This window comes from Oncorhynchus clarkii, chromosome 7 (assembly GCF_045791955.1).
Source record: "Oncorhynchus clarkii lewisi isolate Uvic-CL-2024 chromosome 7, UVic_Ocla_1.0, whole genome shotgun sequence".
In the NCBI taxonomy this organism is placed as follows: Eukaryota; Metazoa; Chordata; class Actinopteri; order Salmoniformes; family Salmonidae; genus Oncorhynchus; species Oncorhynchus clarkii.
In genome coordinates, this window is record NC_092153.1 from 17,658,772 (window position 1) to 17,679,790 (window position 21,019).

General features: G+C 42.0%; 1 protein-coding gene across 2 annotated transcripts in view; it reads left to right on the plus strand.

Annotated features, from left to right (window-relative positions):
* Nucleotides 1–552: 552 nt before the first annotated feature.
* The window catches only part of LOC139412991 (voltage-gated inwardly rectifying potassium channel KCNH7-like), a 74,952-nt gene continuing 54,485 nt past the window's right edge, over nucleotides 553–21,019 (plus strand). The window contains exons 1-2 of one of the 2 annotated variants that reach the window (XM_071159937.1): nucleotides 553–925; nucleotides 1,725–1,955. In XM_071159937.1, coding sequence (XP_071016038.1) covers nucleotides 850–925; nucleotides 1,725–1,955 — 307 coding nt within the window. In that variant the 5' untranslated portion in view covers nucleotides 553–849. The remainder of the gene's footprint in view (nucleotides 926–1,724; nucleotides 1,956–21,019) is intronic. The other variant, XM_071159936.1, reaches the window with a different exon arrangement.

The following is a 21,019-nucleotide window of genomic DNA, read 5'->3' on the forward strand; positions in this document are numbered from 1 at the left end:
TCAGAGGGAGTGCGTGTGTGGGGTGGGGGAATAAAAATGAACTTGACATAGTAGTTCAAAAATGAGTTTTGTTATGACAACTTCAGCACCATGGACAGGGAACAGCATCTGCAACATTCTCTCCCTCTCTGTAACTTTATGTAATCATTAGTACTGTGGCCTGTTTCCATTGATTCATTTGTGGAACTGTATCCTTCTCTGTATCTGATAAACAACAGTCATCTTGCAGTCATCTTATGCATTCTATGCATTGGCAGTTACAGGAATGCCACAGTCAACGGGAGACATAAACCCACGCGTTTCCCATGGGTCAATGTAAAAATAGACGATACACCTTTATTGCCCTGGAATGGCGTCACGCATAGCTCCTTCTCAACGCATGGATATACGATTTCCTCCACAGCCTTGATTGAGCTGAGCGCGAGGTGCATGAGCTGAGCGCTGCCTGAGCGGGGTAACGTCACTGTCGGTGGCACGGCAGCATCAGTCCATTCTCCACAACAGCAGCAGTAGCAGCGAGCGCAACGCTTTAGAGCGGCGGCAGGGTCCCTCACATGATCATTTTGAAATGTTGGAGAAACTACGCTGTGCAACAACCTTTTACTACAGAGTCAATGCGGGCAAAGTGGACTTTGAATGCTTCAAAATGTGCCCCAGTCGGACCATATTTATGTTGAAATAAGGAAAAGGTCGGAAGAGCTAAGAGGGGGAGATTTCCTAAGGATGAGTGTAGACAAAGGGGAGACAATCAGGCTTTAGCGGTTGGAACCACTACAACTTGAGTCTCAGGAGAAAGAAAGGTGCGTTCCTACTTGGACAGCGGAATCTTTCTTATTTTTGGCAATAATCATGCCTGTTCGGAGAGGTCATGTTGCGCCACAAAACACCTTTTTGGGGATAATTATAAAGAAATTTGAGGGACAAAGTGAGTATTATCTTTGTGTTTTCACAATAATGTATCTTCAGTTCATAATATTCATTTTGTTGGGAAAATGTATTTGCCTTGCTTGCACACACATTGTTTTGATCTGAATATTGAGCTCTTTTTTTTTAAACAATCAGTAAGAGTAGAGCTGATATTGTTGTGCTTGTGATACTTTAGAAGTGGGAGAGTTGAGGATAAAATAATTTAAATATGGGATATCATTGAGCATTATTTAAGGTACTTCGAAGTAGCAACAACTTATGTTTCTCCACAAGATTACATGGCAATAAGTAGTATCCAAACAACAGACATATAAATCAAATCAAATCAAATGTATTTATATAGCCCTTCCTACATCAGCTGATATCTCAAAGTGCTGTACAGAAACCCAGCCTAAAACCCCAAACAGCAAGCAATGCAGGTGTAGAAGCATATAACCTTTTTCAAATACTCCCACATTTGAAATGGTTATGGTCAGGTGGTTATGTGCCAGTTATTCAATGTGGATATCTCTGTTTTATAGTATGGCAATGGCATGAACATTAATCAAGAGCAATGAAGCACACACCTCCATTAACAAATACTGAAGCAATGCACCCTTAGTCATGATAAGACTGAAAGAGAAATGTTTAATTGATCATCTGTATATTTTGTGATTTATAATAGAGTGTATATTTGATTCTGTATATAAAGCATCATGCAGAGTGGTATTTTATCACATACCTCTGTTGCTACCATGAGTGTGTTCACCATCCCATTCTTCCCCACTATGATCATACACTCTTCTACACCTTCACAGATAAGAAATTCATTATAGCCAATGCCCGGGTTCAGAACTGCGCCATCATCTACTGCAACGATGGCTTCTGTGAGATGACCGGCTTCTCACGGCCGGACGTGATGCAGAGGCCGTGCACCTGTGACTTCCTCCATGGAGAGTTCACCAACAGGCATGCCATCGCCCAGGTAGCCCAGGCTCTGATGGGGTCTGAGGAGCGCAAAGTGGAGATCACCTACCACCGCAAGGATGGTGAGTACAGACTACGGAGTCCTCCCCACTGGGCTTGTTGCTCATGCTTTTGCATTTATATGAGAAATTTGAAGCAAAATATGGGTCAGTGAATAGTGACAGAATAATGCAGGAGAAACAGGAAATGGAATGGGCTTGGCTTGACAAAGGACTTTTCTGGGTGTCTGAAGTAAACACTTCAGTAGGTCATTTGTGTTCAACAAAAACACTTACAGTGTATGTATGACATCTCAGTTAGTGGCGCTCAGATAGGGGGGTTTCTGTCTAGAGCTTTTGAAGTAGAAAAACAGTATCTGTTTGTGAAGACAATTGCATCTCCATTCACTGTATACAAAATTGAACATTTTAATACATAAAAAGGTGACATATAATTGAATGAGTCGTTTAGTTTAAGCCGCTTCTGAATTTTCCATGGAGATTATGAGTTGGCATGACAGCTGCTATTGTTTCGACGGGTCACATGCTTAGCGAGTGTCAGAGTGAAAGTTTAAACCACCTCTCCCATATCCAATAACCAGGGTCACCCAGGGTGCATGCGGATGCCCTCTAACGATGATATTCCTTCCTATCCAGATGACTAAGCTTGTAGCGGTTGCGTCATGGTCAAGGTGTATGTAATCACTGCCCTGGCTGACATTTCCACCTACAAGGGCTGAACGGTTTTATAAGAGCTAGTTGAAGCCGGGTTAAAGTTGGTGACTGGTCATGAAACATGGTTTGCTGTGTGCTGACGGGACATTTACACCTTGTTAAAGAAATCCTGGAGAGAACCCTGCATGTGGATAGGGGGATGTGGACAGGTAGGGTGGAGGACCGTACTGGAGAGATGGATGACGGAGGTATAATGGTGAAGAAAGAGAGAACAACGTGGGAGAATGTTAGAGGGAACTAGGGACTTGTACTGTTACTAAGCCAGGAAATAGTCTGGGGGTCTGATAAAGTGATTTAGCTCGACAGAGATGTGGATGAATACATGGGGTGTGAAGTGGCCCTGGTAATAAACACATCATTACCACAAACTCATATCAGTGCTCCAATGCCTCTGAATGGACCGTCTCTGCAGTGTGTTTTTCCAACATAGGAGAGGCCTCACAGGCATCGATCGCTTAATGAGGACACAAATACCTTCATGTTGCATTGATCTTCAAACCTGCCGTGTTGGGAGAATAAATCAATAGTGTCTGTCCTGCTATCTTTCGCTGGCCAGGCCGCCCCCTAGAGATGGGATGAAGGGATGAAAAGAAAGATTGGAGGGGTAGAGAGAGAGGGGTCCTCATTATTGTTGCTGGAGCTGTAAGGCTCTAATTACCTCCCGGTCTAAACTTCCTGAATCTGTAAGTTGCGTTCCAAATAGATCCCTTTTCCCTATATAGTGCACTACTTTTGACCAGGACCCATAGGGCTGTGGTCAAAAGTAGTACACAAGTAGGGAATATGTTGCTATTTGGGACTCAGACCATGAGCCATCTTTCTAGGGAGGGTCACAAACCTCTCATAACACAGATAGGATTTTCACCTCCTTATAACAATTGATTTGATCATAAGCGTTACATTATAATATACTCATATTTTGGGTTAAGTATTGGTAAAACGACATGACATTGGTATGCACATCAAGGACGTAGGCATGGGTGGGCCTGGGTGGACACAGGCCCACCCACTGGGGAGCCAGGCCCTGCCAGGCCCCCCCAATCAGACTGAGCAAAAAGCCCCTGAGGAACATCAGGAAATTACGACCTTTCCAAAAAAAGGTCTAGGTACACTTGATGGAATTTCTTCAAAAGAGGATGTATGATCATGACCACCTAATCATCCCCAGCATCCAATTAGCTCATTCATCCCTCCTAATCTCCCCTTTAGTTATTCTTCAGATTGTTGCTGTAAATGTTCTCAGTCAATTTACCTGGTAAAAATAAGGGTCAAATAAATAAATACATTTCTGAAATCAGATTTCTCTCTGATATTGTATTGCCGAGGGAGATGTCATTGTGGCATGATTGGTCATTTAGTTGGATGCCCCGATGGACCACTTGGAGCCTGCAGGCCAATCTCCTCCAATTTACAGTAATCCCCTGGCCCTTAGAGCCCGTCTCTGTCCTTTACAGCCTGTGAAGGATTTTCTTGCCTCAGCAGAGTTTTGTCAGGCAGATTAATCTATTATGAGTTGACATCTTGTCCTTTTGGTGAACCTTTGGTGTTCCTTTTATAGCTTGGTTCTATTATAAAGTTACAGCACAAAGTCCTCCTCGAACCGTTTCCTGTGCTTACATCAGACATTAGGTATTGCGTTGTCCTTTAGTAAGTGAGGTATGCCTCTCGCTCAGAACGGCTGTGCATTCAAGGATCCAAAATGGCTGCTTGCCTCGCGTCATATACAGTATAGATGTGCCGAGTGTGATGCAATGTTGTAATGATCTTAACACCATCTGTATTATGCTATCAACCTTGACTTCTTTAAAATGTACCACCCAAAGTGGCACATTTCAGTTGTGTCTTTCAGTTCCCTGCTGTCTCTGTTTGTCCTGGATACTGCAACAACAAAACACACTTAAGGCCATGCAGGTGGCTTGTTCTCTTGGAGATGGAACAAGACAATGTCGTTGTAATCACTATACATCTTGTAGTGCGTGTGTGTGTCTGTGGTGACATCATTCGTTCCGTTTCGGTCCCTTTTTAAAAATGTAATCAAGAGGAAACCAGAGCTTGATGCCTCGATGGGATGCTGCGATGGGATCCTTTTGCAATCTTCACATCCATCCGTGTTTCAGATTGGTCTGATGAACGCTCACAGTAGAGTTCTCTTCTGTTTTCCTTCCATGTCTCTCACTCTGCCGAAGTAGTGTAATGACAGTCGTGAAATTCTGTCACACAACAACATCATGTTTTTACAAATGCTTCATCTCAACCTATCTTACTACATGCAGACACTTCTATTCAATTGAATGTAGTCGTCGCTCTGTGTGTGTGTGTGTGTGTGTGTGTGTGTGTGTGTGTGTGTGTGTGTGTGTGTGTGTGTGTGTGTGTGTGTGTGTGTGTGTTTTCTCAATTTGGATTTGAATTTCTCAACATATTCACATATTCAAATGGAATAATCACACAGCCTTAACCTCTATTACGCAGAGCAGACTGTGGAGATCGGGTGAGTGGAGAAACCCATACATGCTGTGTGGCCAATCACCATCTCTCATGCATAAACATCATGGGCTGCATCCCAAATTACTCCTTATTCCTCATTTAGTGCACTACTTTTGACGAGGGCCCATAGGGTTTATTGGGCCCATATTTGTATTGTGTGCTGGGCAGGTCACGAGGGTGACACACACGAGAGTAAGTCAACATTCCATCTAGACCAGAGGGTCAGACAGGCCCAAACACATACACATTAGGTAAACAGAGAGGGAGAGGACCGACGAGTTAGTGACTGTAGAATTTCAGTGTTTTGCATACCTGATTCAACACAAACTCTCACTTTTACCTCCTCTCTCTCTCTCTCTCTCTCTCTCGGTCTCTCTGCTCTCTTTCTTTCTCCATGCTCTCTCTTTCTGCTCTCTGCTTTCTCTCTCTGCTTGCTCTCTCCCCCCTCTCTCTCACTCACTTTCTCTCTCTCTCTCTCTCTCTCTCTCTCTCTCTCTGTTGCGCTGTCTGTCTAGATCTGTAGGTGTCACAATAATGACTCGTTCCTATCAGTGGCATTTTAAAAATGAAACATTACATTGACTACCCCATGAAGCATAGTATTTCTGTATTTCTGAGTAAATCTGCCATTAGGCTAATCCTACACATTTGAGAAATATAACTCTGTCCCTATATCCCTGTGTGTGTGTGTGTGTGTGTGTGTGTGTGTGTGTGTGTGTGTGTGTGTGTGTGTGTGTGTGTGTGTGTGTGTGTGTGTGTGTGTGTGTGTGTGTGTGTGTGTGTGTGTGTGTGTGTGTGTGTGTGTGTGTGTGTGTGTGTGGGTGTATGCATGTATTTACGTTCAATATGTTTAGTTATTGCCTTTGTTCAGTTTTGTTTGGTACTTATAATATCAGTGAGACAATAATTTGCATTCATTGGCTACATTAAAGTCCCTATCATTCACTCTGGGTTTCCGCCATAGGCACTGAACACATCTAAATAGCATGAAGCGAAGCTCTCTGTCACCATTGCAATGACAAAGTACCAACCTGCAGTAGTATGCAAATTTCATAGAAGATAAAAGGGCTATAACAACCACTCCGACCTATCCCATCTGGAATTATGAGTGGTGATACGAGCGATGATATGTGCATAAAGCCATCTATTGAATTGAATGACTTTCGAGAGCAGAGAGTGGAATGTCATTTTTATGTGGATTTGCTGTGCAAATAAGATCATCTCTCTGCAGTATGGCCTGTAGTCAAATATGCTATATCAGGTTCCACAGTCTCACTGAATCAGGAGAGAATACTGAGGTAATGTCAACAACACTGCATATGCTACTGAAGCAAAAGAGATTGAAAGACGGGAGGAAGAAAGAGGGACAGAGAATGAGAAAGGGAGGGAGGAGATGGAGAGAGATGGAGAAAGGAAAGAGGGAGGGAGGGATGAATATAGAGAGGGATAGTGGGAGAGAGAGATACAGTGAGTGGGAGGGAGGAGAATTCAGGTGCTGCTTAATATTGGATGGATATTTCCATCACGGGGACACCCTCTTGAATTTAGTCCAAGCTCCTCTGAGCAGCCTGAGCAGCCTGTCTCAATTATAGATGAGCCTGGCACCAGCTATCGCTGTCTCTCTCACTCTCTCTCTCTCTGTCTCTCTCTCTCTCTCTCCCTCTCTTTTCCCCATCTCTCTCTCTCCCTCTCTTTTCCCCATCTTTCTCTCTCTCTCTCTCTCTCTCTCTCTCTCTCTCTCTCTCTCTCTCTCCCTCTCTCTATCTCTCTCTCTCTCTCTCTCACTCTCTCTCTCTCCCACTCTCTGCCCCCCCCTGTCATGCTGAAACAGGAAAGGGCCTTTCCCCAAACTGTTTCCACAAAGTTGGAAGCACAGAATCGTCTAGAATGTCATTGTATGCTTAAGATCTCCCTTCACTGGAACTAAGGGGCCTAAACCAAACCATGAAAAAGAGCCCCATACCATTATTCATCCTCCACCAAACTTTACAGTTGACATATATGCATTCGGGCAGGTTGAGTTCTCCTGGCATCCACCAAACCCAGATTTGTCTGTCGGACTGCCAGATGGTGAAGTGTGAGAACTCGTTTCCACTGCTCCAGAGTTCAATGCTGATGAGCTTTACACCAATCCAGCCGACGCTTGGCATTGCGCATGATGAAGCTCCCGAGGAAACAGTTATTGTGCTGACGTTGCTTCCAGAGGCAGTTTAGAACTAGGTAGTGAGTGTTGCAACCGAGGACAGATGATTTTTACGCGCTATGCAATTCAGCACTCAGCAGTCCTGTTCTGTGAGATTGTGTGGCCTATCACTTTGCTGCTGAGCCGTTGTTGCTCCTAGACGTTTCCACTTCACAATAACAGCACTTACAGTATTCGAGGCAGCTCTAGCAGAACTTTTTGGAAATGTGGCATCCCATGATGGTGCCACATTGAAACTCACTGAGCTCTGGAGTAAGGCCATTCTACTGCCAATGTTTGTCTATGGAGATTACAAGGCTGTGTGCTTGATTTTATACACCTGTCAGCAACGGGTGTGGCTGAAATAGCCAAATCTAGTAATTTGAAGGGGTGTCCACATAATTTTGTATATATAGCGTACAATATGACAGAGATGAATAGCTGTGATGTTGTGGATAGGTTTTTCTTGTGCACCTGTTCGATTTGCACTACCGTCAAAGTTTATGACTTCCTAGCCTGTTGGTAGGTGTGTCGGAGAGCAGGCAGCTTGCATGTTGAAGCAATAAGCAAACTCTTGCATTGGTTGGTTATGTATGACAATACAGTGTGTGAAACAGGACCAATATAAACACTTCCTACATTGGGTGTACAATGTAGGCCTACTGTAGAATGAAACAGTAAAATAATTTATTTCAGGCTACATCCTTTGGTGCAAATTTTCCGCTGTGTCTTTGCATGACCATTTGGAAATCAGTTAAATTTCACAATGAATTCCTCTCTTGCCTATTGTGCCCCTCCCCCTCCTCATGTACCCCTAAACCAGAGATTGTTTTAGTCACAGAGTTACCGCATAGTGTTGTCATAGCAACAGATGGAGGATGGAACCAGCCAACATATATTCTCTTGTCCTCTTCCCTAATCTATCATGGCATGTCTCTACCAGCACCTGAAGCACTGGAGCTCACTGTAGCCATGACAATTGTCAATTCCATTCTCATGAGATGTGCAGATTGCTGAGTCGTGCTGTTTGAGCTGTTCAAGGGATTATGGGACGTTCAATGAGACATTTTGTCAAAAGAAGTTGAGAATTCTGTTCTTAATTCTATTAATTGTCATTAGTACCCTAGTTGTGATACTGGATATGCCTAAGACTTAGCCATAGGGTAGCCTACATAGGGCCATGCCCGTGTAAGACACTATATGCAGATGTAGGATCTTAATTTCAGCCAGTTTGCTCCAACAGGAAAATAATCCTGCAGTTACAGGGAATGTGAATTATTATGTGGATTATAATTAATGGACATTTTTGTAGGGGTTGATAAAAAAAAAATGTTTTCAAAGTGGAAATGACAAACTTTAAGAAGCCTTTTTTAACCAGAAATACACTAGAAGAAAGTTATCCTGCAACAGGGTGATCAAATTAAGATCTTACATCTGTAGCACTCCTATATTCTATCTCCACAAATGTCACCCGCGGGGAACCATGGGTATCCGACCTGATGCAGAACTCTACCCTAGGAGATGCCATGCCTGGTTGAGTATGGATGGATGTAGGGCAGGGTGTCCAGGCTTTTAAACATCTGAATCACTGAATGAGATCCTTGTTGATTTGTTGTATTTTTGAAACAGGTGTGTTACTTCTGAACAGGAACAACATTGATGTATTGCTTTGACTAACTGACTGATTGACTGACTGATTGACTGACTTGATGGCATTACAACAGCCTCCAAGCAGCAAACAACATAGCCAGCCAGGCAGGCGGTATTCTTCCCCCTTCTCTCTCCTCCTCTCTCTTCCCACCATCCCCCCTCTTTTCTCTCCTCCTATTTTCCCTCCATCCTCTCCCCATATGGCTACAGTCCTAGAGGCTATCTTATCCAGATCCTAGCAGTGCACCAGATCCCTGCAAAACAACACCCTGCCCAGCAAGCTACCGTCAAAGAAGATCAGCCAAACGACATATTGGCAGGGATAAGAAAAATATTTTTTAGGTTATTCACTCTCCATTTCGATATATATTCTACATATGGAAATCAATATTTCCAAATGAGCTTAGATATCTCCTCTTAGGGTTGTCAGTGAAATGCATATAGGCGAAGGTGTACAGTTGTGGCCAAAAGTTTTGAGAATAACACAAATATTAATTTCCACAAGTTTGCTGCTTCAGTGTCTTTAGATACAGTGCCTTGCGAAAGTATTCGGCCCCCTTGAACTTTGCGACCTTTTGCCACATTTCAGGCTTCAAACATAAACATATAAAACTGTATTTTTTTGTGAAGAATCAACAACAAATGGGACACAATCATGAAGTGGAATGACATTTATTGGATATTTCAAACCTTTTTAACAAATCAAAAACTGAAAAATTGGGCGTGCAAAATTATTCAGCCCCCTTAAGTTAATACTTTGTAGCGCCACCTTTTGCTGCGATTACAGCTGTAAGTCGCTTGGGGTATGTCTCAATCAGTTTTGCACATCGAGAGACTGACATTTTTTCCCATTCCTCCTTGCAAAACAGCTCGAGCTCAGTGAGGTTGGATGGAGAGCATTTGTGAACAGCAGTTTTCAGTTCTTTCCACAGATTCTCGATTGGATTCAGGTCTGGACTTTGACTTGGCCATTCTAACACCTGGATATGTTTATTTTTGAACCATTCCATTGTAGATTTTGCTTTATGTTTTGGATCATTGTCTTGTTGGAAGACAAATCTCCGTCCCAGTCTCAGGCCTTTTGCAGACTCCATCAGGTTTTCTTCCAGAATGGTCCTGTATTTGGCTCCATCCATCTTCCCTGTCCCTGCTGAAGAAAAGCAGGCCCAAACCATGATGCTGCCACCACCATGTTTGACAGTGGGGATGGTGTGTTCAGGGTGATGAGCTGTGTTTTTTTACGCCAAACATAACATTTTGCATTGTTGCCAAAAAGTTCAATTTTGGTTTCATCTGACCAGAGCACCTTCTTCCACATGTTTGGTGTGTCTCCCAGGTGGCTTGTGGCAAACTTTAAACGACACTTTTTATGGATATCTTTAAGAAATGGCTTTCTTCTTGCCACTCTTCCATAAAGGCCAGATTTGTGCAATATACGACTGATTGTTGTCCTATGGACAGAGTCTCCCACCTCAGCTGTAGATCTCTGCAGTTCATCCAGAGTGATCATGGGCCTCTTGGCTGCATCTCTGATCAGTATTCTCCTTGTATGAGCTGAAAGTTTAGAGGGACGGCCAGGTCTTGGTAGATTTGCAGTGGTCTGATACTCCTTCCATTTCAATATTATCGCTTGCACAGTGCTCCTTGGGATGTTTAAAGCTTGGGAAATCTTTTTGTATCCAAATCCGGCTTTAAACTTCTTCACAACAGTATCTCGGACCTACCTGGTGTGTTCCTTGTTCTTCATGATGCTCTCTGCGCTTTTGACAGACCTCTGAGACAATCACAGTGCAGGTGCATTTATACGGAGACTTGATTACACACAGGTGGATTGTATTTATCATCATTAGTCATTTAGGTCAACATTGGATCATTCAGAGATCCTCACTGAACTTCTGGAGAGAGTTTGCTGCACTGAAAGTAAAGGGGCTGAATAATTTTGCACGCCCAATTTTTCAGTTTTTGATTTGTTTAAAAAGTTTGAAATATCCAATAAATGTCGTTCCACTTCATGATTGTGTCCCACTTGTTGTTGATTCTTCACAAAAAAATACAGTTTTATATCTTTATGTTTGAAGCCTGAAATGTGGCAAAAGGTCGCAAAGTTCAAGGGGGGCGAATACTTTCGCAAGGCACTGTATTTTTGTCAGATGTTACTATGGAATACTGAAGTATAATTACAAGCATTTCATAAGTGTCAAAGGCTTTTATTGACAATTACATGAAGTTGATGCAGAGTCAATATTTGCAGTGTTGACCCTTCTTTTTCAAGACCTCTGCGATCTGCCCTGGCATGCTGTCAATTAACTTCTGGGCCACAACCTGACTGATGGCAGCCCATTCTTGCGTAATCAATGCTTGGAGTTTCCGGGTTTTTGTTTGTCCACCCGCCTCTTGAGGATTGACCACAAGTTCTCAATGTGATTAAGGTCTGGGGAGTTTCCTTGCCTTGGACCCAAAATATTGATATTTTGTTCCCCGAGCCACTTAGTTATCACTTTTGCCTTATGGCAAGGTGCTCCATCATGCTGGAAAAGGCATTGTTTGTCACCAAACTGTTCCTGGATGGTTGGGAGAAGTTGCTCTCGGAGGATGTATTGGTACCATTCTTTATTCATGGCTGTGTTCTTAGGGAAAATTGTGAGTGAGCCCACTCCCTTGGCTGAGAAGCAACCCCACACACGAATGGTCTCAGGATGCTTTACTGTTGGCATGACACTGGACTGATGGTAGCGCTCACCTTGTCTTCTCTGGACAAGCTTTTTTTCCGGATGCCCCAAACAATCGGAAAGGGGATTCATCAGAGAAAATGACTTTACCCCAGTCCTCAGCAGTCCAATCCCTGTACCTTTTGCAGAATATCAGCCTGTCCCTGATGTTTGCTGCCCTTCTTGACACCAGGCTATCCTCTAAAAGTCTTTGCCTAACTGTGCATGCAGATGCACTCACACCTGCCTGCTGCCATTCCTGAGCAAGCTCTGTACTGGTCGTGCCCCGATCCCCCAGCTAAATCAACTTTAGGAGACGGTCCTGGCACTTGCTGGACTTTCTTGGGCGCACTGAAGCCTTTTTCACAACATCCTTGAAGTTCTTGATGATCCGATAAATTGTTTATTTAGGTGCAATCTTACTGGCAGCAATATCCTTGCCTGTGAAGCCCTTTTGTGCAAAGCAATGATGATGGCACGTGTTTCCTTGCAGGTAACCATGGTTGACAGAGGAAGAACAATGATTCCAAGCACCACCCTCCTTTTGAAGCTTTCAGTCTGTTATTCAAACTCAATCAGCATGACAGAGTGATCTACAGCCTTGTCCTTGTCAAGTGTTAACGAGAGAATCACTGACATGATGTTCGCTGGTCCTTTTGTAGCAGGGATGTAATGCAGTGGAAATGTTTTTTGGGGGATTCAGTTCATTTGCATGGCAAAGAGGGACTTTGCAATTAATTGGAATTCATATGATCACTCTTCATAACATTCTGGAGTATATGCAAATTGCCATCATACATACTGAGGCAGCAGACTTTGTGAAAATGTATATTTGTGTCATTCTCAAAACTTTTGGCCTCGACTGTACACTTTGTTGCTAAAATTGTGATTCTGTGGCCATTATTATCTGGCATAATGGAATTTCACCCCTGATCCCTTCTCTTGTATCGTTCATGGATTACATGTGTGAGCAGTCTATCTGTGAATAAACAGTCATTCATGATTTCATTTACTACTGCTGTTGACTGTTGATTGTGTTGGTCCAATCATGGTTGTTTGTGTATTGTGTATTCAATGAGTCTGATACTTCTATAGTTCCAGTTTTAAGTTTTCGGGACTTTTATTGAATTAAAGCGAGAGAAAAATAATAATTATACACTCATATTTTCTTAAGATCGTTTGATATAAAAGTTATTTTCAATGCATTTAAAGATTGAAGATATAGTGGATGAGTCTGAGCTAGTTTTGCTTACTCGCTCTCTCTTTATGTTCACTCCTATTTAGGGTTCCAAAGATACCGGTAAATTACCAAAGTTACCAGAATCTTCAGTAACTTTGGTAATTAACAGAAAATCAATGGCAATCTATCGTAACTTTGGTAATTTATAGTTGAAAATGTATTCATATAGGATTAATTTGTTATATCTGTGTCCATATTGTCCATGAGTTTCTTGTAGATAGACCATATGGTTCAAGAGATAATATACTTATTAATTAAAAACAAATATTTTATTGTATTTTATTGAACCTTTATTTAACTAGGCAAATCAGTTAAGAACAAATTCTTATTTACAATGACGGCCTACCAAAAGGCAAATGTCCTCCCGCGGGGGACTGGGGCTGGGATTACCAATAAAAATGTAGGACAAAACATACATCACTACAACACTACATAAAGAGATACCTAATCATCTTTGGCATTATTTTCCCTTTTCAACTGCAACTCTTCCATCAATGGATTTTTCTTCAAATCTGCCTCCAGTTTGACAGTAAAACATTGACAACAAATGCATATTGACATAGTAAAATAAATAAGTGTGTACAAAAATAAACCCTCCTATTAAACATCAATGGTATTAATTTGATATTTACAAAAGCAATTATGGTAAAGTGTCTTGCTCAAGGGCACTGTAACAGATATTTCAGGTCAGGTCAGGGATTTAAACCAGCAACCTTTCAGTTATTCGCACAATGCTCTTAAAACACTAGGATCCCTGCCGCCCCAATAAATTGATGGATAATATTTAGGATAAAGTTTACAACTTGTCATTCCAATTATTATATATATTATTTTATCATATTTAATTATTTCATATATTTTACATGTGATAAATCCACACAGAGGGACAGAGATAATTACAGACACCTGTGATAATCTGAAGTACCTAAAAGGGCCACTAGATGTCTTGTGATAGATTACATAAAATTCTTGAAAGATACCAAAATTCTGGTAATTTACTGGTAAATTTAGAATGTTGCAAGTAATTTACCCTCCCTTTACAACCGTATTAAAGGATTATAACTACTGTACCATACTGAGCCCTTCGGGGCAGTCAGCTGATCCAGAATATCGCTAGAGGCTAAATTGAAGGAGGTGAAAGCGGACATCCCTGGCTTGCCCATGGTTGGGGAGTAACGGATTACATGTAATCCATGTAGGGGATTATACAAAAATTATAAAAAAAATATTTAAAAAACTGTAACTGTATTCTGTTACATTACCAGCAGAAATATTGTAATCAGACTACAGATACTTTTGAAAAACAAGATGATTACCTCGAGGATTACTTTTATGTTCAGAAAGGAGATTTGCAATCTTTGACACTTCTCTGTTTTCATAATGACATTCAAATTAGCATTGAAAAAAGGCGCAAGTTTAAATTTGTTCAAAATGAGCGAGTCTGACCATAAATCAGAGAACACTATGATGACACACCCCGAATGTGTTTGATGAATCGCTGGAAAAGAGCAGGAATAGGCTTTTGTAGGTTACAGTCCAAGCTATGTATTCCAACTGCTGTCGGCATCCAAAGATTATCCAATTTCAATAAACGCTTGGAGGTAAGGATGACAGTAGTGGTGTAGTCTACGGCGATTCGGATATCACTTATTATTGATATCAACATAGCCCATTGATGTGAATCACACAGCTGCTCTCTCATTTAGCTATTTACGCCTTACGGATTGTGGTTGTTGTGGACGGCTGTTCACAAATCTAAATGTGCATTTGAACCCAATAATGGTTGAATTCAAGAAGTTTAAGCTGCCTATCAATCATTGGTTTTGACACCAGTGGACAGCCAGTGAAAAATGTGCTCTTGCAACAGCTGCACAGTGCGGATCCCAGCCTATGGAATAAAAGTGGGGATTTTATTGCTCAGTCTAATTCATGCTGGTAAAAAAATGTACACATGTTCAAACTCACAAACTTTCTAGACTTAAAAGGGCGATCTGTAGTTGCTACATCAATTTTTGGACGTAAATTATATATACAGTTGAGGTCGGAAGTTTACATACACCTTAGCTAAATACTTTTAAACTCAGTTTTTCACAATTCCTGACATTTAATTCTAGTAAAAATTCCCTGTCTTAGGTCAGTTAGGATCACCAGTTTATTTTAGGAATGTGGAATGTCAAAATAATAGTAGAGAGAATGATTTATTTCAGCTTTTATTTCTTTCATCACATTCCCGGTGGGTCAGAAATTTACATACACTCAATTAGTATTTGGTAGCATTGCCTTTGAATTGTTTAACTTGGGTAAAACGTTTCGGGTAGCCTTACACAAGCTTCCCACAATAAGTTCAGTGAATTTTGGCCCATTCCTCCTGACAGAGCTGGTGTAACTGAGTCAGGTTTGCTCACACACACTTTTTCAGTGCTGCCCATACATTTTCTATAGGATTGAGGTCAGGGCTTTGTGATGGCCACTCCAATAGCTTGACTTTGTTGTCCTTAAGCCATTTTGCCACAACTTTGGAAGTATTCTTGGGGTCGTTGTCCATTTGGAAGACCCATTTGCCACAAAGCTTTAACTTCCTGACTGATGTCTGGAGATGCTTCAATATCTCCACATAATCTTCCTACCTCATGATGCCATCTATTTTGTGAAGTGCACCAGTCTCTCCTGCAGCAAGGCACCCCCACAACATGATGCTGCCACCCCCGTGCATCACGGTTGGGATGGTGTTCTTCAGCCTGCAAGCCTCCCCCTTTTTCCTCCAAACATAACGATTGTCATTATGGCCAAACAGTTATATTTATGTTTCATCAGACCAGAGGACATTTCTCCAAAAAGTACAATCTTTGTCCCCCATGTGCAGTTGCAAACCATAGTCTGGCTTTTCTATGGTGGTTTTGGAGTAGTGGCTTCTTCCTTGCTGAGCGGCCTTTCAGGTTATGTCGATATAGGACTCGTTTTACTGTGGATATAGATACTTTTGTACCTGTTTCCTCCAGCATCTTCACAAGGTCCTTTGCTGTTGTTCTGGGATTGACTTGCACTTTTTGCACCAAAGTACGTTCATCTCTAGGAGACAGAACGTGTCTCCTTCCTGAGCGGTATGACGGCTGCGTGGTCCCATGGTGTTTATACTTGCGTACTATTGTTTGCACAGATGAACGTGGTACCTTCAGGCGTTTGGAAATTGCTCCCAAGGATGAACCAGGCTTGTGGAGGTCTACAATTATTTTTCTGAGGTCTTGGCTGATTTCTTTTGATTTTCCCATGATGTCAAGCAAAGAGGAACTGAGTTTGAAGGTAGGCCTTGAAATACATCCACAGGTACACCCCCAATTGACTCAAATTATGTCAATTAGCCTATCAGAAGCTTCTAAAGCCAAGACATCATTTTATGACCCACTGGAATTGGACCCAACTTCTGACCCACTGGAATTGTGATACAGTGAATTAATTATAAATGAAATAATCTGTCTCTAAACAATTGTTGGAAAGATTACTTGTGTCATGCACAAAGCAGATGTCCTAACCAACTTGCCAAAACTATAGTTTGTTAACAAGATATTTGTGGAGTGGTTGAAAAACAAGTTTTAATGACTCCAACCTAAGTGTAGGTAAACTTCCGACTTCAACTGTATATACATATACAGTGGGGCAAAAAAGTATTTAGTCAGCCACCAATTGTGCAAGTAGGATTTTTAATGAATTTATTTGCAAATTATGGTGGAAAATAAGTATTTGGTCAATAACAAAAGTTTATCTCAATACTTTGTTATATAGCCTTTGTTGGCAATGACAGCGGTCAAACATTTTCTGTAAGTCTTCACAAGGTTTTCACACACTGTTGCTGGTATTTTGGCCCATTCCTCCATGCAGATCTCCTCTAGAGCAGTGATGTTATGGAGCTGTTGCTGGGCAACACAGACTTTCAACTTCATCCAAAGATTTTCTATGGGTTTGAGATCTGGAGACTGACTAGGCCACTCCAGGACCTTGAAATGCTTCTTACGAAGGCACTCCTTCGTTGCCAGGGCAGTGTGTTTGGGATCAATGTCATGCTGAAAGACCCAGCCACATTTCATCTTCAATGCCCTTGCTGATGGAAGAAGGTTTTCACTAAAAATCTCACGATACATGGCCCCATTCATTCTTTCCTTTACACAGATCAGTCGTCCTGGTCCCTTTGCAGAAAAACAGCCCCAAAGCATGATGTTTCCACCCCCATGCTTCACAGTAGGTATGGTGTTCTTTGGATGCAACTCAGATTTCTTTGTCCTCCAAACACGACGAGTTGAGTTTTAGCAGAAAGTTCTATTTTGGTTTCAGCTGACCATATGATATTCTCCCAATCTTCTTCTGGATCATCCAAATGCTCTCTAGCAAACTTCAGACGGGCCTGGACATGTACTGGCTTAAGCAGGGGGACACGTCTGGCACTGCAGGATTTGAGTCCCTGGCGGCGTAGTGTGTTACTGATGGTAGGCTTTGTTACTTTGGTCCCAGCTCTCTGAAGGTCATTCACTAGGTCCCCCCGTGTGGTTCTGGGATTTTTGCTCACCGTTCTTGTGATCATTTTGACCCCACGGGGTGAGATCTTGCGTGGAGCCCCAGATCAAGGGAGATTATCAGTGGTCTTGTATGTCTTCCATTTCCTAATAATTGCTCCCACAGTTGATTTCTTCAAACCAAGTTGCTTACCTATTGCAGATTCAGTATTCCCAGCCTGGTGCAGGACTACAATTTTGTTTCTGGTGTCCTTTGACAGCTCTTTGGTCTTGGCCATAGTGGAGTTTGGAGTGTGACTGTTTGAGGTTGTGGACAGGTGTCTTTTATACTGATAACAAGTTCAAACAGGTGCCATTAATACAGGTAACGAGTGGAGGACAGAGGAGCCTCTTAAATAAGAAGTTACAGCTCTGTGAGAGCCAGAAATCTTGCTTGTTTGTAGCTGACCAAATACTTATTTTCCACCATATTTTGCAAATAAATTCATTATAAATCCTACAATGTGATTTTCTGGATTTCTTTTTCTCATTTGTCTGTCATAGTTGAAGTGTACCTATGATGCAAATTACAGGCCTCTCTCATATTTTTAAGTGGGAGTACTTGCACAATTGGTGGCTGACTAAATACTTTTGTGCCCCACTGAATATATGTAGATCCATTGATTCTTGAAGAATATAACTTATAAATGCCTCATGAGCTTATTAGTTCAACTGTCACACTCCGTGATATAAGCTTGTTTTTCTAAAATGTTTGTTGTAAATGTAAACAAACACTGTATAACCTCATAACATGGTTAAAACTATAATTTTGATATTATGAATGGTCAGTCCTTGCATCCACAGCTGTCTATTAACTTGAGAGTGGTTACATTTCTCCAAGCCCATTCCTCAGCTTTTTACCGAAACAGAGGTGAGGAGCCGTTTGGTTATATTTCATCTGTGGATTTGCCCTTTAAACAGCTGCATGTTATCAAGATATGAAACTGTCACCAACAAAAAGTTAAACGATAGGCCTAAAGCCAATGCAGCATATGTAATTCATTTTCACATGTAAATAGCACTTTTCAGTTGTGCTTAAAGAATGCCATTCCATGAGTGCAGCATTTATTTTTCAACTCAAATCACCGAGCCCAGTCAGTCCTCCATGACAACAAAATCATAAACCGAGTAAGGCTGGCTAATTAGTCCTTAGTTTTGGGGTTTAAAAAATGTGGCTAATCTATACTGCCATATTTCCAAGTCCTGTTCTTGAAGATCAAGTGGTATAACATTTATTGGAATGAGCGGAATTCTGACTTTGGTTTTTAATGTAAAGATATCATTTAATCATATGTAGTAGAAAGTGATGGGTTTAGAAGAAGCCTTCATAACCAACCCATAAAGTAACATGTAACATCCATATATGGCCAGCTATGTAAACTTTAACATTGATTTATCCTGCGATAGATGTGGCTCAATTGGTAACATACATTTGTGTCTTCTTCTCATGCCTCTTAAGGGGAAAGTAATCTAAAAGTAACTGAATGGAATCAGATTATGTTACTGAATTTGGGGAGTCCAAAAGTTACGTTACTGATTACAATTTTGGACAGGTAACCTAGTAACTGTAACGGATTACATTTAGAAAGTATCCTACCCAACCCTGGGCTTGCCTCACAGGAACTCACCAGTCCATTACTAATGCTAAATGCCAAGCTGGCATCCACACTTTAGCCCAGCCCAAGGACGGCCTTTGACAGAGATCAAATCAGCCAACCCTCCAATGCCATAAGAGAACGCCCCGGGCACCCCGACCTATTTCACCACTTCATCATTTCTGCCATTCTTCTCAATTAGAGTTGACGCCCAGATTATCAAAGCACATTTGCATTGGCAAAACGCTGACATTTACTGCTTGCTATTTCTCCTCGTTTCTGTCCATTTGAATCTGCGTCAAGCGTTGCTCTCCAAATAAAAGCTATGTGCTGTATGATAACCATGTTTCAGTGCTCGAGACTCAAAACGTGGACTAAACACATGGACAAGTGCGGGTATTTGGACACGGCCATAGACTCTCCCTACTTGAAAGTTTGGACTCGGACAAACGGTGAAGAAGTGACATCGAATGAACAAGATACTGTATGTGTGTATGTGTTAGGTACAAACAGCTAGCTGCCAACACATTTCCTGCAGGTGTTCTCTACATTTCAACATCTGTACAATTCTGAAATGAGCATGTAGTATGTTGAAGCCTACTCGAGTGTAAATCAGTCTCTTTGGAAAGACGATGGTAGCTTTATGCAATGCCTATGTAGCGCCAGCATATGTCTAATCTAATTTTGTCTGGAGTGTCATGATGTATACACTGAGTATACCAGACATTGGGAACACCTTCCTAATATTGAGTTGCTGGCCCATGTTGACTCCAATGCTTCCCACAGTTGTGTCAAGTTGGCTGGATGTCCTTTGGGTGGTGGACCATTCTTGATACACAAGGGAAACTGTTGAGTGTGAAAAACCCAGCAGCGTTGCAGTTCTTGGCACAAACCGGTGCGCCTGCCACCTACTACCATACCCCGTTCAAAGGCACTTAAATATTTTGTCTTGCCCATTCACCTTCGGGAATGGCACACAAACACAATCCATGTCCCAATTGTCTCAAGGCTTAAAAATCCTTCTTTAACTTGTCTCCTCCCCTTCATCTACACTGATTGAAGTGGATTTAACCAGTGACATCAACAAGGGATCATGGCTTTCCCCTGGATTCACCTGGTCAGTCTATGTCAGGTTCTTAATGTTTTGTATACTCTGTGTATTTCCTGCTCCGTTCGGAGCGTGGCTCTTTCCAGAACCCACTGAGCCTTCAATCACTCTCCATGGTTTTCTAGACAAGTCGGCCATTTGCGATTGCAGGGACACTGTATGGTGCTGGATGCATCCAACAGATGAACAAAACAAAAGTAGCATCACCTCATCAATCCATTCAGGACATGGACAGGGTCATATTCACCAGGCACCAAACTAAAGAAAAATGGACGGAAACAGGGAGCAACTACCTGAACCGGTCCAATAACAAGCGCTTGTTTTTTCGTTGCGAAGCGTTTTGCTACGTTGTGCATTAGCGAATACAAACCAGAGCAAGGACACAGAGCTGCATGGGAGGGGCCCGCCTAATGGAGTTAGGTCATAGGGGAAACCCTGGGGTAGAGTAACGCTTTCCCTTCCCTCCAGGATCAGTTGCTCTCCTCTCTTTGTGTTTTAAATGTCCCCTGGAGGGAGGATTACATTTCTGGAGCCTCCATGGGCTGCTTGAGTGTCTCTCTCTCTCTGTCTCTCTGTCTCTCTCTCTCTCTCTCTCTCTCTCTCTGAAGGTGGGCGGAAAGCGTCTAGTCGACCATTAAGGAAGCTTTGACAATTGAAGAGAAGGAAGAACATGCACAACCAACATGTGGGTGCTGCAGTAGGAAATGATACACAGATGAAAAAGGACCAAGCAGCATGTGGATGCTCCTTCTTTCCTTGTCAATTGCCTTAAAAATGTCTAATCCCGGCGACAACTTGGATTGAAGTGCTCTACAGTGCACAGATCAACTAGAAGAGGGACTGCGATTTTCACCACGGAGGTGAAATAATCTCGTCCTGAGCAGTTCCTGAAACAGATCTCT